Source organism: Dendropsophus ebraccatus, chromosome 3 (genome assembly GCF_027789765.1).
Source record: "Dendropsophus ebraccatus isolate aDenEbr1 chromosome 3, aDenEbr1.pat, whole genome shotgun sequence".
Classification (NCBI taxonomy): Eukaryota; Metazoa; Chordata; class Amphibia; order Anura; family Hylidae; genus Dendropsophus; species Dendropsophus ebraccatus.
Genome location: NC_091456.1, coordinates 132,633,594 through 132,648,498, shown reverse-complemented (window position 1 = coordinate 132,648,498; position 14,905 = coordinate 132,633,594). Strand labels below are relative to the sequence as shown.

Below are 14,905 nucleotides of genomic sequence, written 5' to 3'. Positions count from 1 at the left end.
TCATCTGTCAATATTCACAAACATGCATACTGAGGCTGGGCATTGTCCCTTTAACACTAGAGCTTTGAGCACAGTATACAGCTGACAAATTTACTTTAATATATGTATAAGTGTATTTGTGGATGAAATTTACCCTCAGCCTGTGGCTGGGGTTGACAGAATCCTCCTTTCAGTAGGAAATATTGGGGTAGAAACAGAGAAACAAGCAGAAGGTCCCAGCACCCCTAGTCTACACCCTATATACGCTTGGTTTACTTTACTGCACGATATCTATCACGTTTAGCAGTATGACCACGGCTGTATGATTGTTCCAAACTGTATAATGATAAGTGTTTCCCACTTATTCCTGGTAATTCACTGTGCTGCTATTCATTGTTCCATTGCAAAAAAAAATTCTTTTGCAAATTACTGTTGCATCAACTTGCCCAGAAATCTTTTATTATATTAAGAGGGGATATAGCAAGATTACAAGGGTCTTTTGTACCCCAAGTTATTGGAAAGTATGTGCCTGCTCGACCACTGCTCTATTTACTTGCTATGTAACTACAGAAGAAAGAATATAAGGCCCTATCTTCAATAGCTTCATATTCAATGAATGGACAGTCAGTCTGAAATGTGCAGTGAAACTCTGCTGAATGATCCCTTAAAAAGCAATCATACACAGAGTTAGGGCCCTATTCCACTGGACGATTATCGTTCAGATTATCGTTAAATCGTTCGAATCTAAACGATAATCGTTCGGTTGAAATGCAGTTAACGATTAACGACCGAACGAGAAATCGTTGATCGCTTTAAAAGACCTGGACCTATTTTTATCGTTGCTCGTTCGCAAATCGTTCGCGTTGAATAAGACATCGTTCGGTCGTTCGCAATAGATACGAATGCAATAGCGAATAAATAGCGAAGAAAAAACGATCGCAATTACGATCATAAGTAACGATTATCGTTCAATGGAAATGAGTGAACGTTTTCAGGTCTTTCGCAATAGTGGTCGTTTGACATCGTTAATCGTTAATGATATGCAAACGATAATCGTTTGGTGGAATAGGGCCCTTAGCTGAACCTGCTGATTGTACCATGACCAGGCCGCATGTCAGCGGAGAGAAGGATCCGGCATGTTGAATTTTAACTGACTGATCCTTTGTCAATGCAGAGATAAACTGCCACCAGAGTCATCTGACAGCAAAGCAAAGTGTTTTGGGAGGAAAGTATTCTGGTGGAATTCCCCGCACAGAAAGTGTTCTGCCCGGAATACCCTCTGGTAGAATTCCGCCAAATTCTTTAATTTTTGCAAATTCCGCGCTGAATTTCTGCAAACATTCCATGCTGAAAAATTTCAGAGCAGAAACTCACTGCTAGATTAATTACAATGGGATTCCGCCAGGGGAATGTCAATTCTTCTGGCAGAAAATTCTGTGTTGAAATTCCGCTGTGTGAACTGAAGAGCGCAAATTCTATTCAACTCTGGAATTTGGCTCTGCGCTATATTTTTGGGTTGAATTTTCAGTGAGGAATTGGCGTTTATTACTAAGTGTGAACTGGCACTTATTAAGTAACAGTGGTTTTATTTGCCAATCTTTAAATACAGATCATGGACTGGTGTAGATTTCTAACAAAGATACAGTCAATCTTAATAATGTGCAAGAGGCTGTACATTTACCAAGCACAGAGAGGGTTAAACTTCATTTATGTGGGGATATTACATTTGGCCAGCAGAACAGGGAGGAAAGTGCAGAAACTCCCACAACTAATAAAAGTGGAATGATTTGTCTCAGTGTAGAAAGAGACGGCAAATAATGACCCTTCCCCGAAAGAAATCATTAAACCAGCCTAGTACAAGGGTCTCAATCTCAGCGAGACCAGTGGACGTGACAACATCCCACTGTGTCTAGACTATTCAATATTACAAAGGGCCCTGGGGTGATGGATACAGCTCTCTGGCATTTCACAATTGCACTCCATCAGCACAGTTTAGCCAGGAATCTATGATAGCCTCACATCTTAAAATAGAAGGTGACTGATTAACTGTGTGACAAAGTGGACACTACAGTCCCCAACCTCTATGGTATACACTTGAATCACAATAAAGCCACATCCTCCATTTTGAACTGATCCGCTTATGTAGGTGAATGGAGCCTAACAAAACGGATACAAACTGAGCAACCTTCCCTTTACAACTATCACCATAGACCTTTAATGGTATAATTTAAATATACATTCTCTTTTAGAGATTACTCCATGTTTTAATCTCCACTGGAATAACAGAACAAACGTGTGCAGAGACAAAATCTGACCTATTGAAGTCAGTGGGATATATTTCTTCTTTCCTCGTACCTCAACATAACAACCAAACAGAAATGGGCAGGAGAGCTCAAATGTAGATGTAAACCTAGTCTAAGGGCCCTATTCCATGGGACGATTATCGTTCGCATAATTGTTAACGATAAACGATCCAAACGACCGCTATTGCGAAAGACCTGAAATCGTTCACCCATTTACATGGAACGATAATAGTTACTTATGATCGTTCTTGCGGTCGTCTTGTCATCGCTATTGCGTTCGTCACTACTGCGAAGGACCGAATGACGTCTTATTCAATGTAAACGAGCAACGTTAAAAATAGGTCTAGGTCTTATTAAACGATCAATGATTTCTTGTTCGGTCCTTAATCATTAACTGCTATTCAACCGAACAATTATCGCTTAGATTCGAACGACTTAACGTTAATCTGAACGATAATCGTCCCGTGGAATAGGGCCCTAAAGCATGGAACACCTGAGGACTCTTCACACTGCTATTAAAAAAAAAAAAAAAAAAGCTAACAAAAATAACTGAAGAGGGCCAATGTAGCTCTAACAGTCTCTAAGGATTTCGTTATGGCAGATGGAGCCATCATTGCAGCGAACCCACTATACATGCTGCACCCAAAGGGTAGCTTCACACTTACTGGATCTGCAGCGGATTTCACGCTGCGAGTTTGTGAAGTTGAATGGGTCACATACCCGCAGCGTAATTTTCATTCTGCTGCCAGTATGTGGCCCGGCCTCTTTAACCCCCTGCCGCCCGCAACCCCTGGCCCAGAACATACACTACCTGCTCGGCGCCGTGGCTGTGTGTGAGGCTCCTGGCTCCCAATCAGCGAATCAGTGCACGGCAGCACTGATTGGCTGATGGGGACCGACAGGAGCCAGAAGCCTCACACACAGCCACGGCGCCGAGCCGGTAATGTATGCTCCGGGCCGGTGGCTGCGGGCTGCAGGGGGTAAAGGGGCCGGGTTACATATCCGCAATGGAATAAAAATTCCCCTGCGGCTATGTAACCACATAGATCTTCACACTGCCAGGATCTGCAGCGGATTTCGCTGCAAACTCTGCAAAGCGTTAAGTCCGCTGCGGATCCGGTGTGTGTGAAGGTACCCTAAATGGGAATCACAAAGCATTCTGTCATGATCACAATCTTGGTTTTGCTAAAGAAACAGCTTTGTGGCTTTGCAAGCTAATAGAGGGGGATCTCAATAAGCAATGGCACTTTTTCAAACCTCTAAGATGAACATTTTGGGGAGAAGTGTCCTAGCTGGTGGTGGCACAGTCATCTGGCTATGTCTTTCCTAGAAGCTGTGAGCAGAGTGTCCTAAATGTCACATTAAGATTACTGATATTACAGCACTGGCGTTAATTCTCGGGTATGTAGGTATCGATTAAGTTGAACAGTTGTACTGTTAAAATTTTGTCCATTTACAGTAAAGAAATCTTGTTACAATCGTTCAAAAACAAACAAATCATTACTATTGCTGTGCATAAAAGGAGCTTTATATGGGATACAAATAATCCACCAAGACAACAAAAACACATTGCACTATTATTTGCAATTTAAAACCTTACTTCTAAGTCTTTTGGTAGTCTTGGACCATATTAAGGAAGAAAAGGGAAAAAAAGAGAAAAAACATGGCCAGCCTGAATAAGCATAAGGCACAGAGACATTTCATCTAATCCCCGACAAAGCGTTTATATGCTGCGGCGCACTTCACTTGTCATGTTCTGTCTGCTGCTAGTCATTTTTCAGTTCCTGGAGTTTTACTTGTAGAGCTTAGTTTGCCTGCGGGCGAAGAAAACCTTCTGGTAATAAACTCCCTTGTTTTGTTCAAAATCCCAGAAGAGCACTTTTCATATGAAGGCAGAAAAAATAGAAACCGAGAACAACGTACATAACATAGGGTGCCTGCTGCTGCTGCTTAACGAACTTGGGGAATATCAATCATCGCAGAAGACAAAACCAGAGCACACAATTACATGGCACACAAAGCAGAGCACAGCTAAATAAAACCTTCCTGCTAGAATACAGAACACTTCATTCACTGAATCACATGGGAGACTCGATTCATAAGTTGTGGCTTAAAAATCATTCATTACTCCTACGGCTACTATTACTATAGTCACTAGAAACACCAACCAGAAATGTCCAAATCACGTGTACGCACACGTGTATCATACTGCAAGAATGACACACAATTTGAGGCAGAAGCATGTAAGGGGTTACAGACCCGTACAAGGCTGTCTATACATATTCCTCCCAACCACCCCTATATATTTCTTGTTCTGAACGTAGTGGGAGAAAAAAGTGCTGCCATACACTTCAAGTGGCAGCTTGCCTAGTATGAGAACAAAAGGATCAAGCCTGTTGACCTTCCCTTAAAATATCTGCACTGGGAGAAAGTCATCCTCATACACAACAGATGGTTAGCCTTACCCACCAAATTGGCAGGTATAGCTAAAATGAACTACGCTCCTGCAAAAGATTTTCAGCACAGATTTGTAATTTTTTTTCTATTAACAATCTTAAGCCTTCAAGTACTTATCAGCTGCTGTATGCCCTGCAGAAAGGGGTGTATTATTTCCAGTCTGAAACAATGCTCCCTATTGCCACCTCTGTCCGTGACAGGAATTGTCTAGAGCAGGAAAGCTTTTCTATGGTGATTTGCTTCTGGGCAGTTCCTGTCATGGACAGAGGTGGCAGCAGAGAGCACTGTGTCAGACTGGAAAGAACACCCCAATTCATGCAGGTCATACAGCAGCTAATGAGGGAATACTTGGTTTTTTTTAAATAAAAGTAACTTTTAAATCTGTATAACTTTTTGACACCAATTAATTAAAAAAGAAAAGAAAACAAAAAAAATCTCTAGAGTACATTTGGATGGTACACATCATCTGTGGCAGGATCACCTTGAAATATACAGCTAGATTTTCTCTGCAATGGGCAGGATTGGAGCGAGCCAGTTGATAAATGTGCCCCTGGTGTGCTCCTTTTCCATGTGTACAGCCTGCTTGCCTAATTTATCATGATTTACACAAGGAACAGGTATATATTTCTGCATCGGCTGTCTGGCAAGCGTAGGTCCTGGCGGATTTACTAAGAGGTGTGCGCCTCTTAGTAAATCTGGCGGGGTAGATGGGGGCGAGGTCTAATTCAATAACTATCCCCCATGGACTAAGGATTACAATGTATAATATGGATTTTAATACTGAAGATAAAATTTGTCTACTTGTAACTACTTTTTGGTTAGTTTTACAATCATATATGTTTATCTGTGGGGCATAAGCATGTAGTAAACGGTGTCCCACAAACAAAAGGTGTATGGCCAGGGCACAAACCAAACATGATGTCAACTTTGCCTATATAGTATAGAAGTGTTAAAAAAAATACTCGGAGAGGTAGAAGATGATGCCCTGTAAAGGCCACATCCTTTCCCCCAAATCAACAACAAAATATGAAATGTTTTGTTATTTTTTGTTCTATATTGGTAACAATCCATATGTTATAATGTAACGTAATCCTACTGCGTATACTTTGTAAAGATGTCCATAAATGCAAGAAAAAGGCAGTGAGTTTGCATCAAACATAGTCCATGCCTCTGATGTATAGTTATACATTCTAAGAAGCAGCCTTCCGGTATCATCTACCTCCCCTTGAACTATTCTCCTGTAGTAAAGTAATGTGAACATCCCTCCAAGCATCATCACAATGAATATTTATAGCCCATTAAAACAGAAACTAGAATAAGAGTGGCTGATATGCTGGCATGACCACTTACATCTCTTTTCTTTTGTTAGATTTCTACAGAAAATAACACCAGTTCTTCCTTCTCCAAGTCACCTCAAGGATTCATCCAGGCTGTATAACTAGCCCAGGGAGACAGGGCTGATAAGAAAACAGCTTTCTCAATGACCCATAGGAGCTGAGACATCATTTAACTGACTTGACCAGGACCCGTTTCTTTGTCATATCATCTTCTTATCGGGATAAATTACAAGGTGTAGATTCCCATGGCAGAACAGCAGCTTGTTAAAAATGTACAACGTGACAGCAATTCCTGTGTACTACAGAGCGTTACATACTATCCAGAGTGGATTATTTCTAGACACAGACATGTCAGAAAAAAAATCTTCAGAAAATCTACGAGCAAAGGGAATGTATTCATAATGGTAAGGTACAGGGAGCAGAGCGCCAAGTCAAGACTTTGTTGTATAAAACAGATTATGGAAAGGTGTTTTCCACTTGTACGGTTCCTTTTATAAATAAACCAGAAGTCTTCCCTACACCATGCCTATAAGAGAATATTAGCAATAAGGTGTTCATCCGTATACCGCAGCGTGCCCATAGGGTATCAAACGTAGTAGTCTATTTGTCGCTATGCTTAACCTGCTTTGCACGTTATACGTTTTATTTGTGAAATACAATAGAGGAATCGTCTACGCCACTCTCTCTCTTACAAATGAAACGTATGGAGGAGTAAAGTGGGGCAGGAAAATATGATCTTCTGAACTTTTCTACCTAATAAATTAAACAAACTGGCTCAACATAGACTCTGGTATACACAGCAGTGAATGTTGGTGGACAGTGGAAACATGAGGTGAATAGGGCCACAGACATACAAAAAAACCCTCAAAATTTAAGTTGGTAAAATGTTTATTTAATAGAATTCATACAATGCAATAAAAAGAAAAAAGTGCATATCCATATAAATAACCCTAAACAATGACAAATACTAAAAATGTGTATATGTGACATAAGTTATAGACTGACTTTCAGGACAAGTTTTCCTAGACAACAAGGCTTGGATGCACTTTAGGAGATCATCCGGGCTGCTATTCCTAGAGGTCAAAGCAATAATAAAGCAAATGTCCTGAAAGAAATAAGATGGACCGACCCCAGGACTGCAACCAGCCCAACCGACCAACCAGTTACAAGATTCTCCTAGTCCTGTCAATAGACCTGCTATAAATACAATGTTTGAGGACACCTTTATTTCTGTAAATCTATGTGCATGACCTATTTATTGCAAATACTTCAGCAAAACAAGTAGAGGACATGTCGTCAATGATTCACGTGAGCTCTACCATCTGCTCACATGAGACGCATAGTTCTGTGCAACTGTCAAAACAGGCTACATCGATATGGTGCGCTCACTGAGGCTGGAATAAAGCTCCACAACAAAATCTGGTAGACAATTGTCATGTGCTTTTTTCCTTCCTATAATTTACCTTACTAAAGTCTATTTTTCTGGGTAGATTGATAATGGCAGCTGTAACTGGCCAGCACTCAGTAGACCCTACATGTAAATGCTTTACTAAGCAAAACTAAGGCTGGGTTTACATATATAAGTTGGCATCAGTTGCGTTTTTTGCCTAAAAACTGACCACAACTGATGTCACAACTGATGCCAAAAATGCATCAGTTGTCATCAGTTTTTCTATCCGTCTTTTCATTAAAAACCATCAGTTGCCATCAGTTTCCATCAGTTCCCATCAGTTGTCACAAGTTGCGCTCATCAGTTGACATTTTTTTCCCCAGTATGTTTTCCTGTCATTTTCAATGGGATTTGCGGGGGAGCGCATGGGGGCTATATACTAATTGGGGGAGCTCACAGGGGGACTATATACTACAAGGGGAGAGCGCACAGGGGGGCTATATGGGAGGGGGAGAGCGCACAGGGGGGCTATATGGGAGGGGGAGAGCGCACATGGGGGGCTATATACTATTGGGGGAGAGCGCACAGCAATGCTGTATACTAATTGGGGGAGAGCACACAGGGAAGCTAAATATTACTGGGGGGGCAACAGGGGGGCTATATACTACTGGAGGAGAAACAGGGGGGGTGATATACTACTGGGGGACCAAGGGGGGACTATAGGGGAGGGGGAGAGCACACAGGGGGAGATATATGTTTATTTTGTGCTACTATTTGACTGAACGCCGGATGCCAGAGCCGAACGGCATGCGTCCTGCCCGGCGAGGCATCCGGCGCTCTATTCGATTGTATTGGTGCTGCGCCGCATCACCGGAGCGGCGATCCGCCAGGACGCTGCAAGATGCGTCCTAACGCACCGACGGTCCGGCGATGCGGCGGCCACTAGTTCACCGCCGCACATTTTGAACGATCCCATTAAAAACAATGGGATCAGTTCAAAGATGCGTTTCCCTCCGGCGGGAAACGCCGCCGCACCGCCGGACATATGTAAACCCGGCCTTACTGATGACAGCATTGAGAATGCAAGACTACATGTCTTGCTTCTTCCAGAACAAGGAAATATACTGGACGATGCTCTGCAGTCAACAAGATGACTTAAAAGGGGTCATCTAGTTGCTTTCCTACCAAGACAGCACCACCCTGTTCTCAGGTTGTGTGTGGTATGCAGCTCCATTCACTTCGATTGAACAGATTTGCAATACTACACTCAAACTGAGGACAAGAGTGGAGCTGTTTCTAAAAAAAAAACAACAAAAAAAACCAAAACAAACATCTGTTTTTCTAATTCTGGATAAACCCCTTAAAGAGGACCTGTGGTTAATATAAATAAACCAATCATTTTCTACATCATTTAAAGTCAATGGGTGCAAGATTTGGGTCAGTGACACTTTGCTGTTATAAAAGTGGAAGCAAACCAATTTTCTAGGTCCAAAAGCCTGAGGCTCTATTAAGAGTATGAACATCAAACTTCCTTGATCATATTATAAATGATCTTGCTTCAGTGTTAAAAATTAAATTCAATTTCTACTTCTTTTATTGAAAACACAAGACCAGGTAATTCAGTCATAGAATATCTTTCTACCATCATTTGAAATAAAAAGGGGGGGGGTATTTAAATACAGAGAATGCTAGAAAGAAAGAAAAAAAAAGAATGATCTTTGTATGCCACACTATAAATGACACGGTGCACCCCTGTAACAAGTACAAATTCTGTAAAACAGGCTGAACGTTGCATAGGACAGACCCTGATCCACTACTTATTTCTATCATGCATCTTATGCGTCATCCATTTAGCAAAGGGATCAATTATCCCTATTTTAAGCTCTTTCTTTCTTTCACCATATGGTGAATGTAACAGGTCAAACAGGGACAAAACTGTCAGAGCACATCTATTCTTATGGCTGGATACCACCGAGAATAAATGCAGTTGCTATTCCATATGAAGGTAACTTCTCCTAAAGGTGTGCATACAAAAAGACAGTCAGTTTATTACCAGGATAAACACAGCAATTCCTCTAAATAAGCAAAGTTGTCCACAGAAGAACCTCCAAATACATTCTTCTCCATCCACTATCTAGGAAATGATCAGAGGAATATCACAAGTTATATCTCATCATGGAAAAAAAGACAAATTTGGTCAGCTCTCCTAGAACACCATTCATACTAGGCAGGAGCGCGTTGCTATGGCTGAAATTGCAAACACAAAAACACAGAAAAATGCAACAGCTCACCGCAATGGCAAGATACAGACCCACTACAGACATGAAAATAGTTAAAAGCAGCCCCCCAAACTGCCCAAAAAAAATTCCCACAAAAATAATGAGGCTGCCTAGTGTGAATGGTGTTCTAGGAGAGCTGACCAAATTTGTCTTTTTTTCTGTGTCCCACATGGATGGAGTGGCTGCCTCTGCTTGGTCGTGCACTCCACCCATGCCACCCAGGTGGTGCAATTATTTTTTCAGGTAAAAGACGGATCTTGCATGCCCAGAGCATAGGCGTATTGTACGCCATGGAGAGGCCACAGTACAGTGTAGGGTCTGCCCCGAGCATGAGGCCACCTTATTATGGTGGGGTGGTTTACACTGTTTGCAAATGGTTACCAAGAGCCTCATTATTTTTGTGGGAAATTTTTTTTGGCAGTTGGGAGAGCTGCTTTTAACTATTATCCTGTCTGTAGTGGGTCTACAATCTTGCCATTGCTGTTGCATTTTTCTCTGTTTTTATATCTCATCATGGGCTGCAGATATTGGACTTTCTAGATGCCTTAGGATCCATTTAAACAGAAAGATTATCACTGCAACTAAGCAACTCAAGAATGCATCAGTAGGCAATGAATGGCCTAAAACCTAACTTCTTAAATGCTTTGGTTGCTCTGTGGCATCTACACAGTTTAATAGCTGGAATCTGAGTTATCACCAATCCTGGCTGCTGATGTTGGGAGTCAGCTGCAGTTACTAGCCAGTAGCTGAGCTCAATCCATACTCCCTGTCCTGACATTTTAATAAAACACATGTCAAAAGTTAGGAAGCATTAAATCCATGTATGTTTTGGGATCTGGAGAAAATCCACAAGAACACATGATTATACAAACTCCAAGCAGATTTTATTTTGAATTCTAATGCAGGATCCCAGCACACTGCTAACTACTGAGCCCACTTAATAAAAAAAATTCCAAAAATAACACAGGAACACATTCTATAGGAAGAATAAGAACAATTTTCAAGAAACCTTATACCAGTTCCCTCTTCTTTTTCTTAGTGAATGAAATAACCCAAAAAGGGAAATCTAGGTATGTCACGAGTGATACACTTATTTATTAACATAAATGTAGGCCATTAGCATTGCCTCAATAACTATAACAATCTCATGTCATAGTTTACTATAACCAAAAACTATTCGATGACACAAAATATAGTAGACAATGGAATATTAATAACAGAAGTGTTTCCTGAAAAACATGTTTTTAAAACAATGCCGTCCTTCATCCTGAATTTCTACAATGTACAAGCAAAACAGACGGAAAGGTGAATATAATTGTACTTAGACCTAGGATGCTACACTTAACCCTGGTACATTGTGAACCCAAGTGAATTCAATAAAATGACTTTTACAAGACAATAAATTGTATATAGTAAATGCAATGGGGTTGAATTACGTGACAATAAATGACACATAAAATCTGAAGCTTTGCATGTCATTATGAAGATTGCTGCTGGATTATAGGATAATAAACATACGACGACAGAGAAACCATTCCCTAACATACACACGGCAAAGGTCATTTACAGAAGGCAAAATCTCCAAAGTGTCATAAACCTTCAGGACGTGACAAGTCTGGGCTTCCTCTATGTAAATGTACAACAAAAGGAATTATTCTGACTTAAATAGATTCCCAACACGTACTCTATTTAGTGACTGGCGGCTATACAAACGCCAAGCAATAAATACTGAGTGATGCCGAATCTTTTCCCAAACTACATGGCAATCGTGTATACACAAAAGCCTATTGGATACAATGGAGAGGGCTGGAGGAGGACTCCCAACCTGTAATTATAGGTGTCATATACTTCAGATAGGCCGAACTCTTTGCGGGCAGACAGCTTTTCCTACTGAGCCCGACACACACATGCATACTTGGCTCAATAAAAAGGAAAAGTCACTGACAGACACCTTGGATTGACACTTTTAGTACAGCTACAAAGTTTGCATGTCGTGGCCCTCTTAAACAGATGACTAAAGAGGTGCCTGGTGCTGGACCCCATCAATCTTATATTGATAGCCAATTGAGAGTACAGGCTATCCATATTATACATATTTTTTTCCCCTGCAGACAATGCTGATGAAATCCCTATCCACATGCACTAAAGATAGCGGAGTTCTCAGCTAATCTGTGACATGTAATCTTACGCTGCGGCTATAACTGGACATAAATGGCGCACAAAATGACTATTTTACACCTGGGTTTAGATGCAGTTTAGTTCCTGACTGGCTGCAAATTTTACTCTTTGCAATGACTGGCACTAATCCGTTTTTTTTTTTTTTTTCTAAAACCAAATCTGTGGTAAAAATAATGCCAAAATAGGAGAAGCAGATGCATTTATGTTTATCTGCACTCTGCTAGATGTAATCACAATACATGCTAAGGGTATGTTCACGTGTAGTGTTTATACTGTGGATATTAGGTTATGTTCAATTATTTATAATGAATCTTCAAGCATAATTAAATCCACAGCAAATATGCTATGTGTGAACATACCTCAAATTAATATTTCCTTAGAACAATCATTCAATAACTAGATCAAATACGGTAACCTACCAGCTAAATACGGTAAAGGACCAAAGGGAACCCCGGTAAAAAATGTCAACTCCTCCAACCTTAATAGTTTCTATCTTATAGTTTGGTGAATAAACAAACCAAACTATACTAGAGCAATGAAAAAGGTCAATGAAATTTATCTAAAACACTCTGTTGCCAAAGATAATACAAGAAAGAGCACAGTTCTAGGAGCCACAGGTGTTAACTCCTAGTTCTTGTTGATCTAGTAACCAATGTGCCCCCAGGTCAGAATACTTCAGTCGCAGTGGGGGGCATAGGGGCCACCTGTGATATGAACAACTCTTGCAAAGCTTTTCTTCCAACAATAAAATGTCACAGGCAGAAAATGTGAAGAAACAAACTCATCTAGTAACATCAGTAGTCAGGAAGAAAAGTGCAGAGCCACAAAATGGTAATGAATGGTAAGTTTATATGTAACCAATGACTTAAAATCCACTACTGAATAAATAAGGATTTGTTTGATGTACATGATGTTGATATAATGCTAGGAAATGTAAAGGTAATATCTGCAATGTAATCACAGTTTTAATATTCACTGTTTCCTTTATTACTGGGGACAACATCAAATCTTAAGAACCAAATCTGTGGTAAAATCTGCAGAATCACATGTACAGCACTGGGTGCAGATATCATGCAGAGAAACTCAGATTGTTTCCTGTGTGTGAACAGACCCTAAAAGACATAGCAGATCCCATGCAATACTTAATGACCTTAATAAACTAAAAACCAGTAGAGTTATAAAAAAAAAAAAAAAACACACACACACAGGGATACATATGCTATTCTCGCACACAGTTTTTTTTTTTTTAGACATCCTACTCACCTTGGGCTTCATGTAGGTCGGAATACGTCCTTAAGTGAGGAAAAGGTTTCCAAAGACCATAGAGTAGCTTGAAGTAGCCCCAACACGGAGCTGCTCTCTGATGAGAGTGAGAAGACACTGACAGAACTTTCGCACAGTCGCTCCCTCCTCTGTAGTGTGAAGCTCAATGAAGCAATCAGCCTCTAACACTGAGACACCCTAAAGCCAACTTCCTAAAAGGAAATCTGAGCAGTCCCACCCTGAATCTTAATAAACACAGCCTAACCTTACACAACGTGAACATATGCAGTCAGCCACTGGTACACCACATCATGGGGATCTACCCAGGAAATCAGTGCATCTGAGTCATGGCCTTGTTTCTATCCTAGTAAAAAGGTGACAGCTGCTCCAGGGAATGGAATCACTGGGATTGCTGGTAAAAATGAGTACAACACAAGGAGAAGGGAAAGTCAACTGACTAATACAATACCAGCAGTATACATGATAAATAATGTGCACGAGCAAAAAAACAAAAAAAAAAACAAAAAAAAAAAAACACACAACACTTTGATTACAATAATCTGTAAGCCGAGACCTGACCAATGACTAGGCAACTAGTTTTTATATATCTCTCCTGCATTTTGCAAGAAGCTATAGAGCATAAAAAGGTGAGCAATGGTTTTCTTCCAGCTCGTGTTAGCCACCATGTTTATTTTTATAGGGGTACTTTTTATTTGCAATGGGCCATATACTGTAAGTAGCTATACATTGACTATAGTGTTGTAGAGCTGGACTCCTCTTCTTCACTACTTACATTGCAGACAGCAGATCTCACCGCAAGGCTTTAGTCTGAACTTAGAACAAAGCAGCAGAATCTGGCCACAGGTCAAGAATACAGAGGAAAACAAAAGTCTTCACAATAGTAACTCCGGACAAGGCAGTATGTCTGGCATTTCCCAGTTTACTTCCCTCTTCCTTAGCACTAAAGAAGAATGTCATGCAGAGGAAAAAGCGTTCTAGTAACAGATTAGTCTGGTGACCGCACTGAAATGTCCCAGATTTATAGCTCCATCCGCTAGTCCATGGTATCAAGCATGTAGTAATGCAGCAGCATGCAGGAGAAAGCCATGTTCACACTTAGTATTTTGGGGCTTTTATTAAAGCCTACAGAAGATATCCTGGATTTTATTGTTTTGCTTGATATTGCCTAGGCTTAAAAAGAAAAAAAAAACAGCAGTCACAGACTGAGATTCCTTGCCGCCACTATTCCAATGGTACCTGGTCCCCGCCACTTACCACTTCTCGGTTATGCCTCGACACAAAGGAGTACCTTTGTACCTGGCAACTGTGGTAACACGTCTCAGACAAAAAATGTCCGTTTCCTTCTGTTGAGATATTACTGAAAAGTTGTATGCAATGAGAATCAGGCATTTCTGGAACAGTATCCCAGGAAATTATGACAGGTGACTACAACTTCTCTTTTTCAGCCTGCCTGGCCAGTAAAACCATAATACATTTGGTTGAAACAAAGTGTGTGCAAGGTCTTATAAAATAATACACAATAAGATCTGAGGGTTTTCAGATACTTTAAAGTATTTGCACACTATCAGCGAAGCAAGTTCGGCTGCTGTACTGCTGCATTTCAAGCATTTTCTGGCAGCATGATATAACACATTATAGCGTAAATGGCTTTTGCTGACACCAGTAATTCCTGAAATCATCCATTAGCATGGCAGTATA

At 40.6% G+C, this 14,905-nt stretch overlaps 1 protein-coding gene across 6 annotated transcripts in view; it reads right to left on the bottom strand.

The window, feature by feature from the left end:
• The window catches only part of MCC (MCC regulator of WNT signaling pathway), a 232,105-nt gene that overhangs the window by 109,416 nt on the left and 107,784 nt on the right, over nt 1–14,905 (bottom strand). Inside the window, exon 1 of one of the 6 annotated variants that reach the window (XM_069962705.1) lies at nt 13,187–13,336. The exons of the other annotated variants lie outside the window; for them this stretch is intronic. Coding sequence (XP_069818806.1) covers nt 13,187–13,198 — 12 coding nt within the window. The 5' untranslated portion in view covers nt 13,199–13,336. Of the gene's footprint in view, nt 1–13,186; nt 13,337–14,905 lie in introns of those variants that run through there. 6 annotated transcript variants of the gene reach the window in all.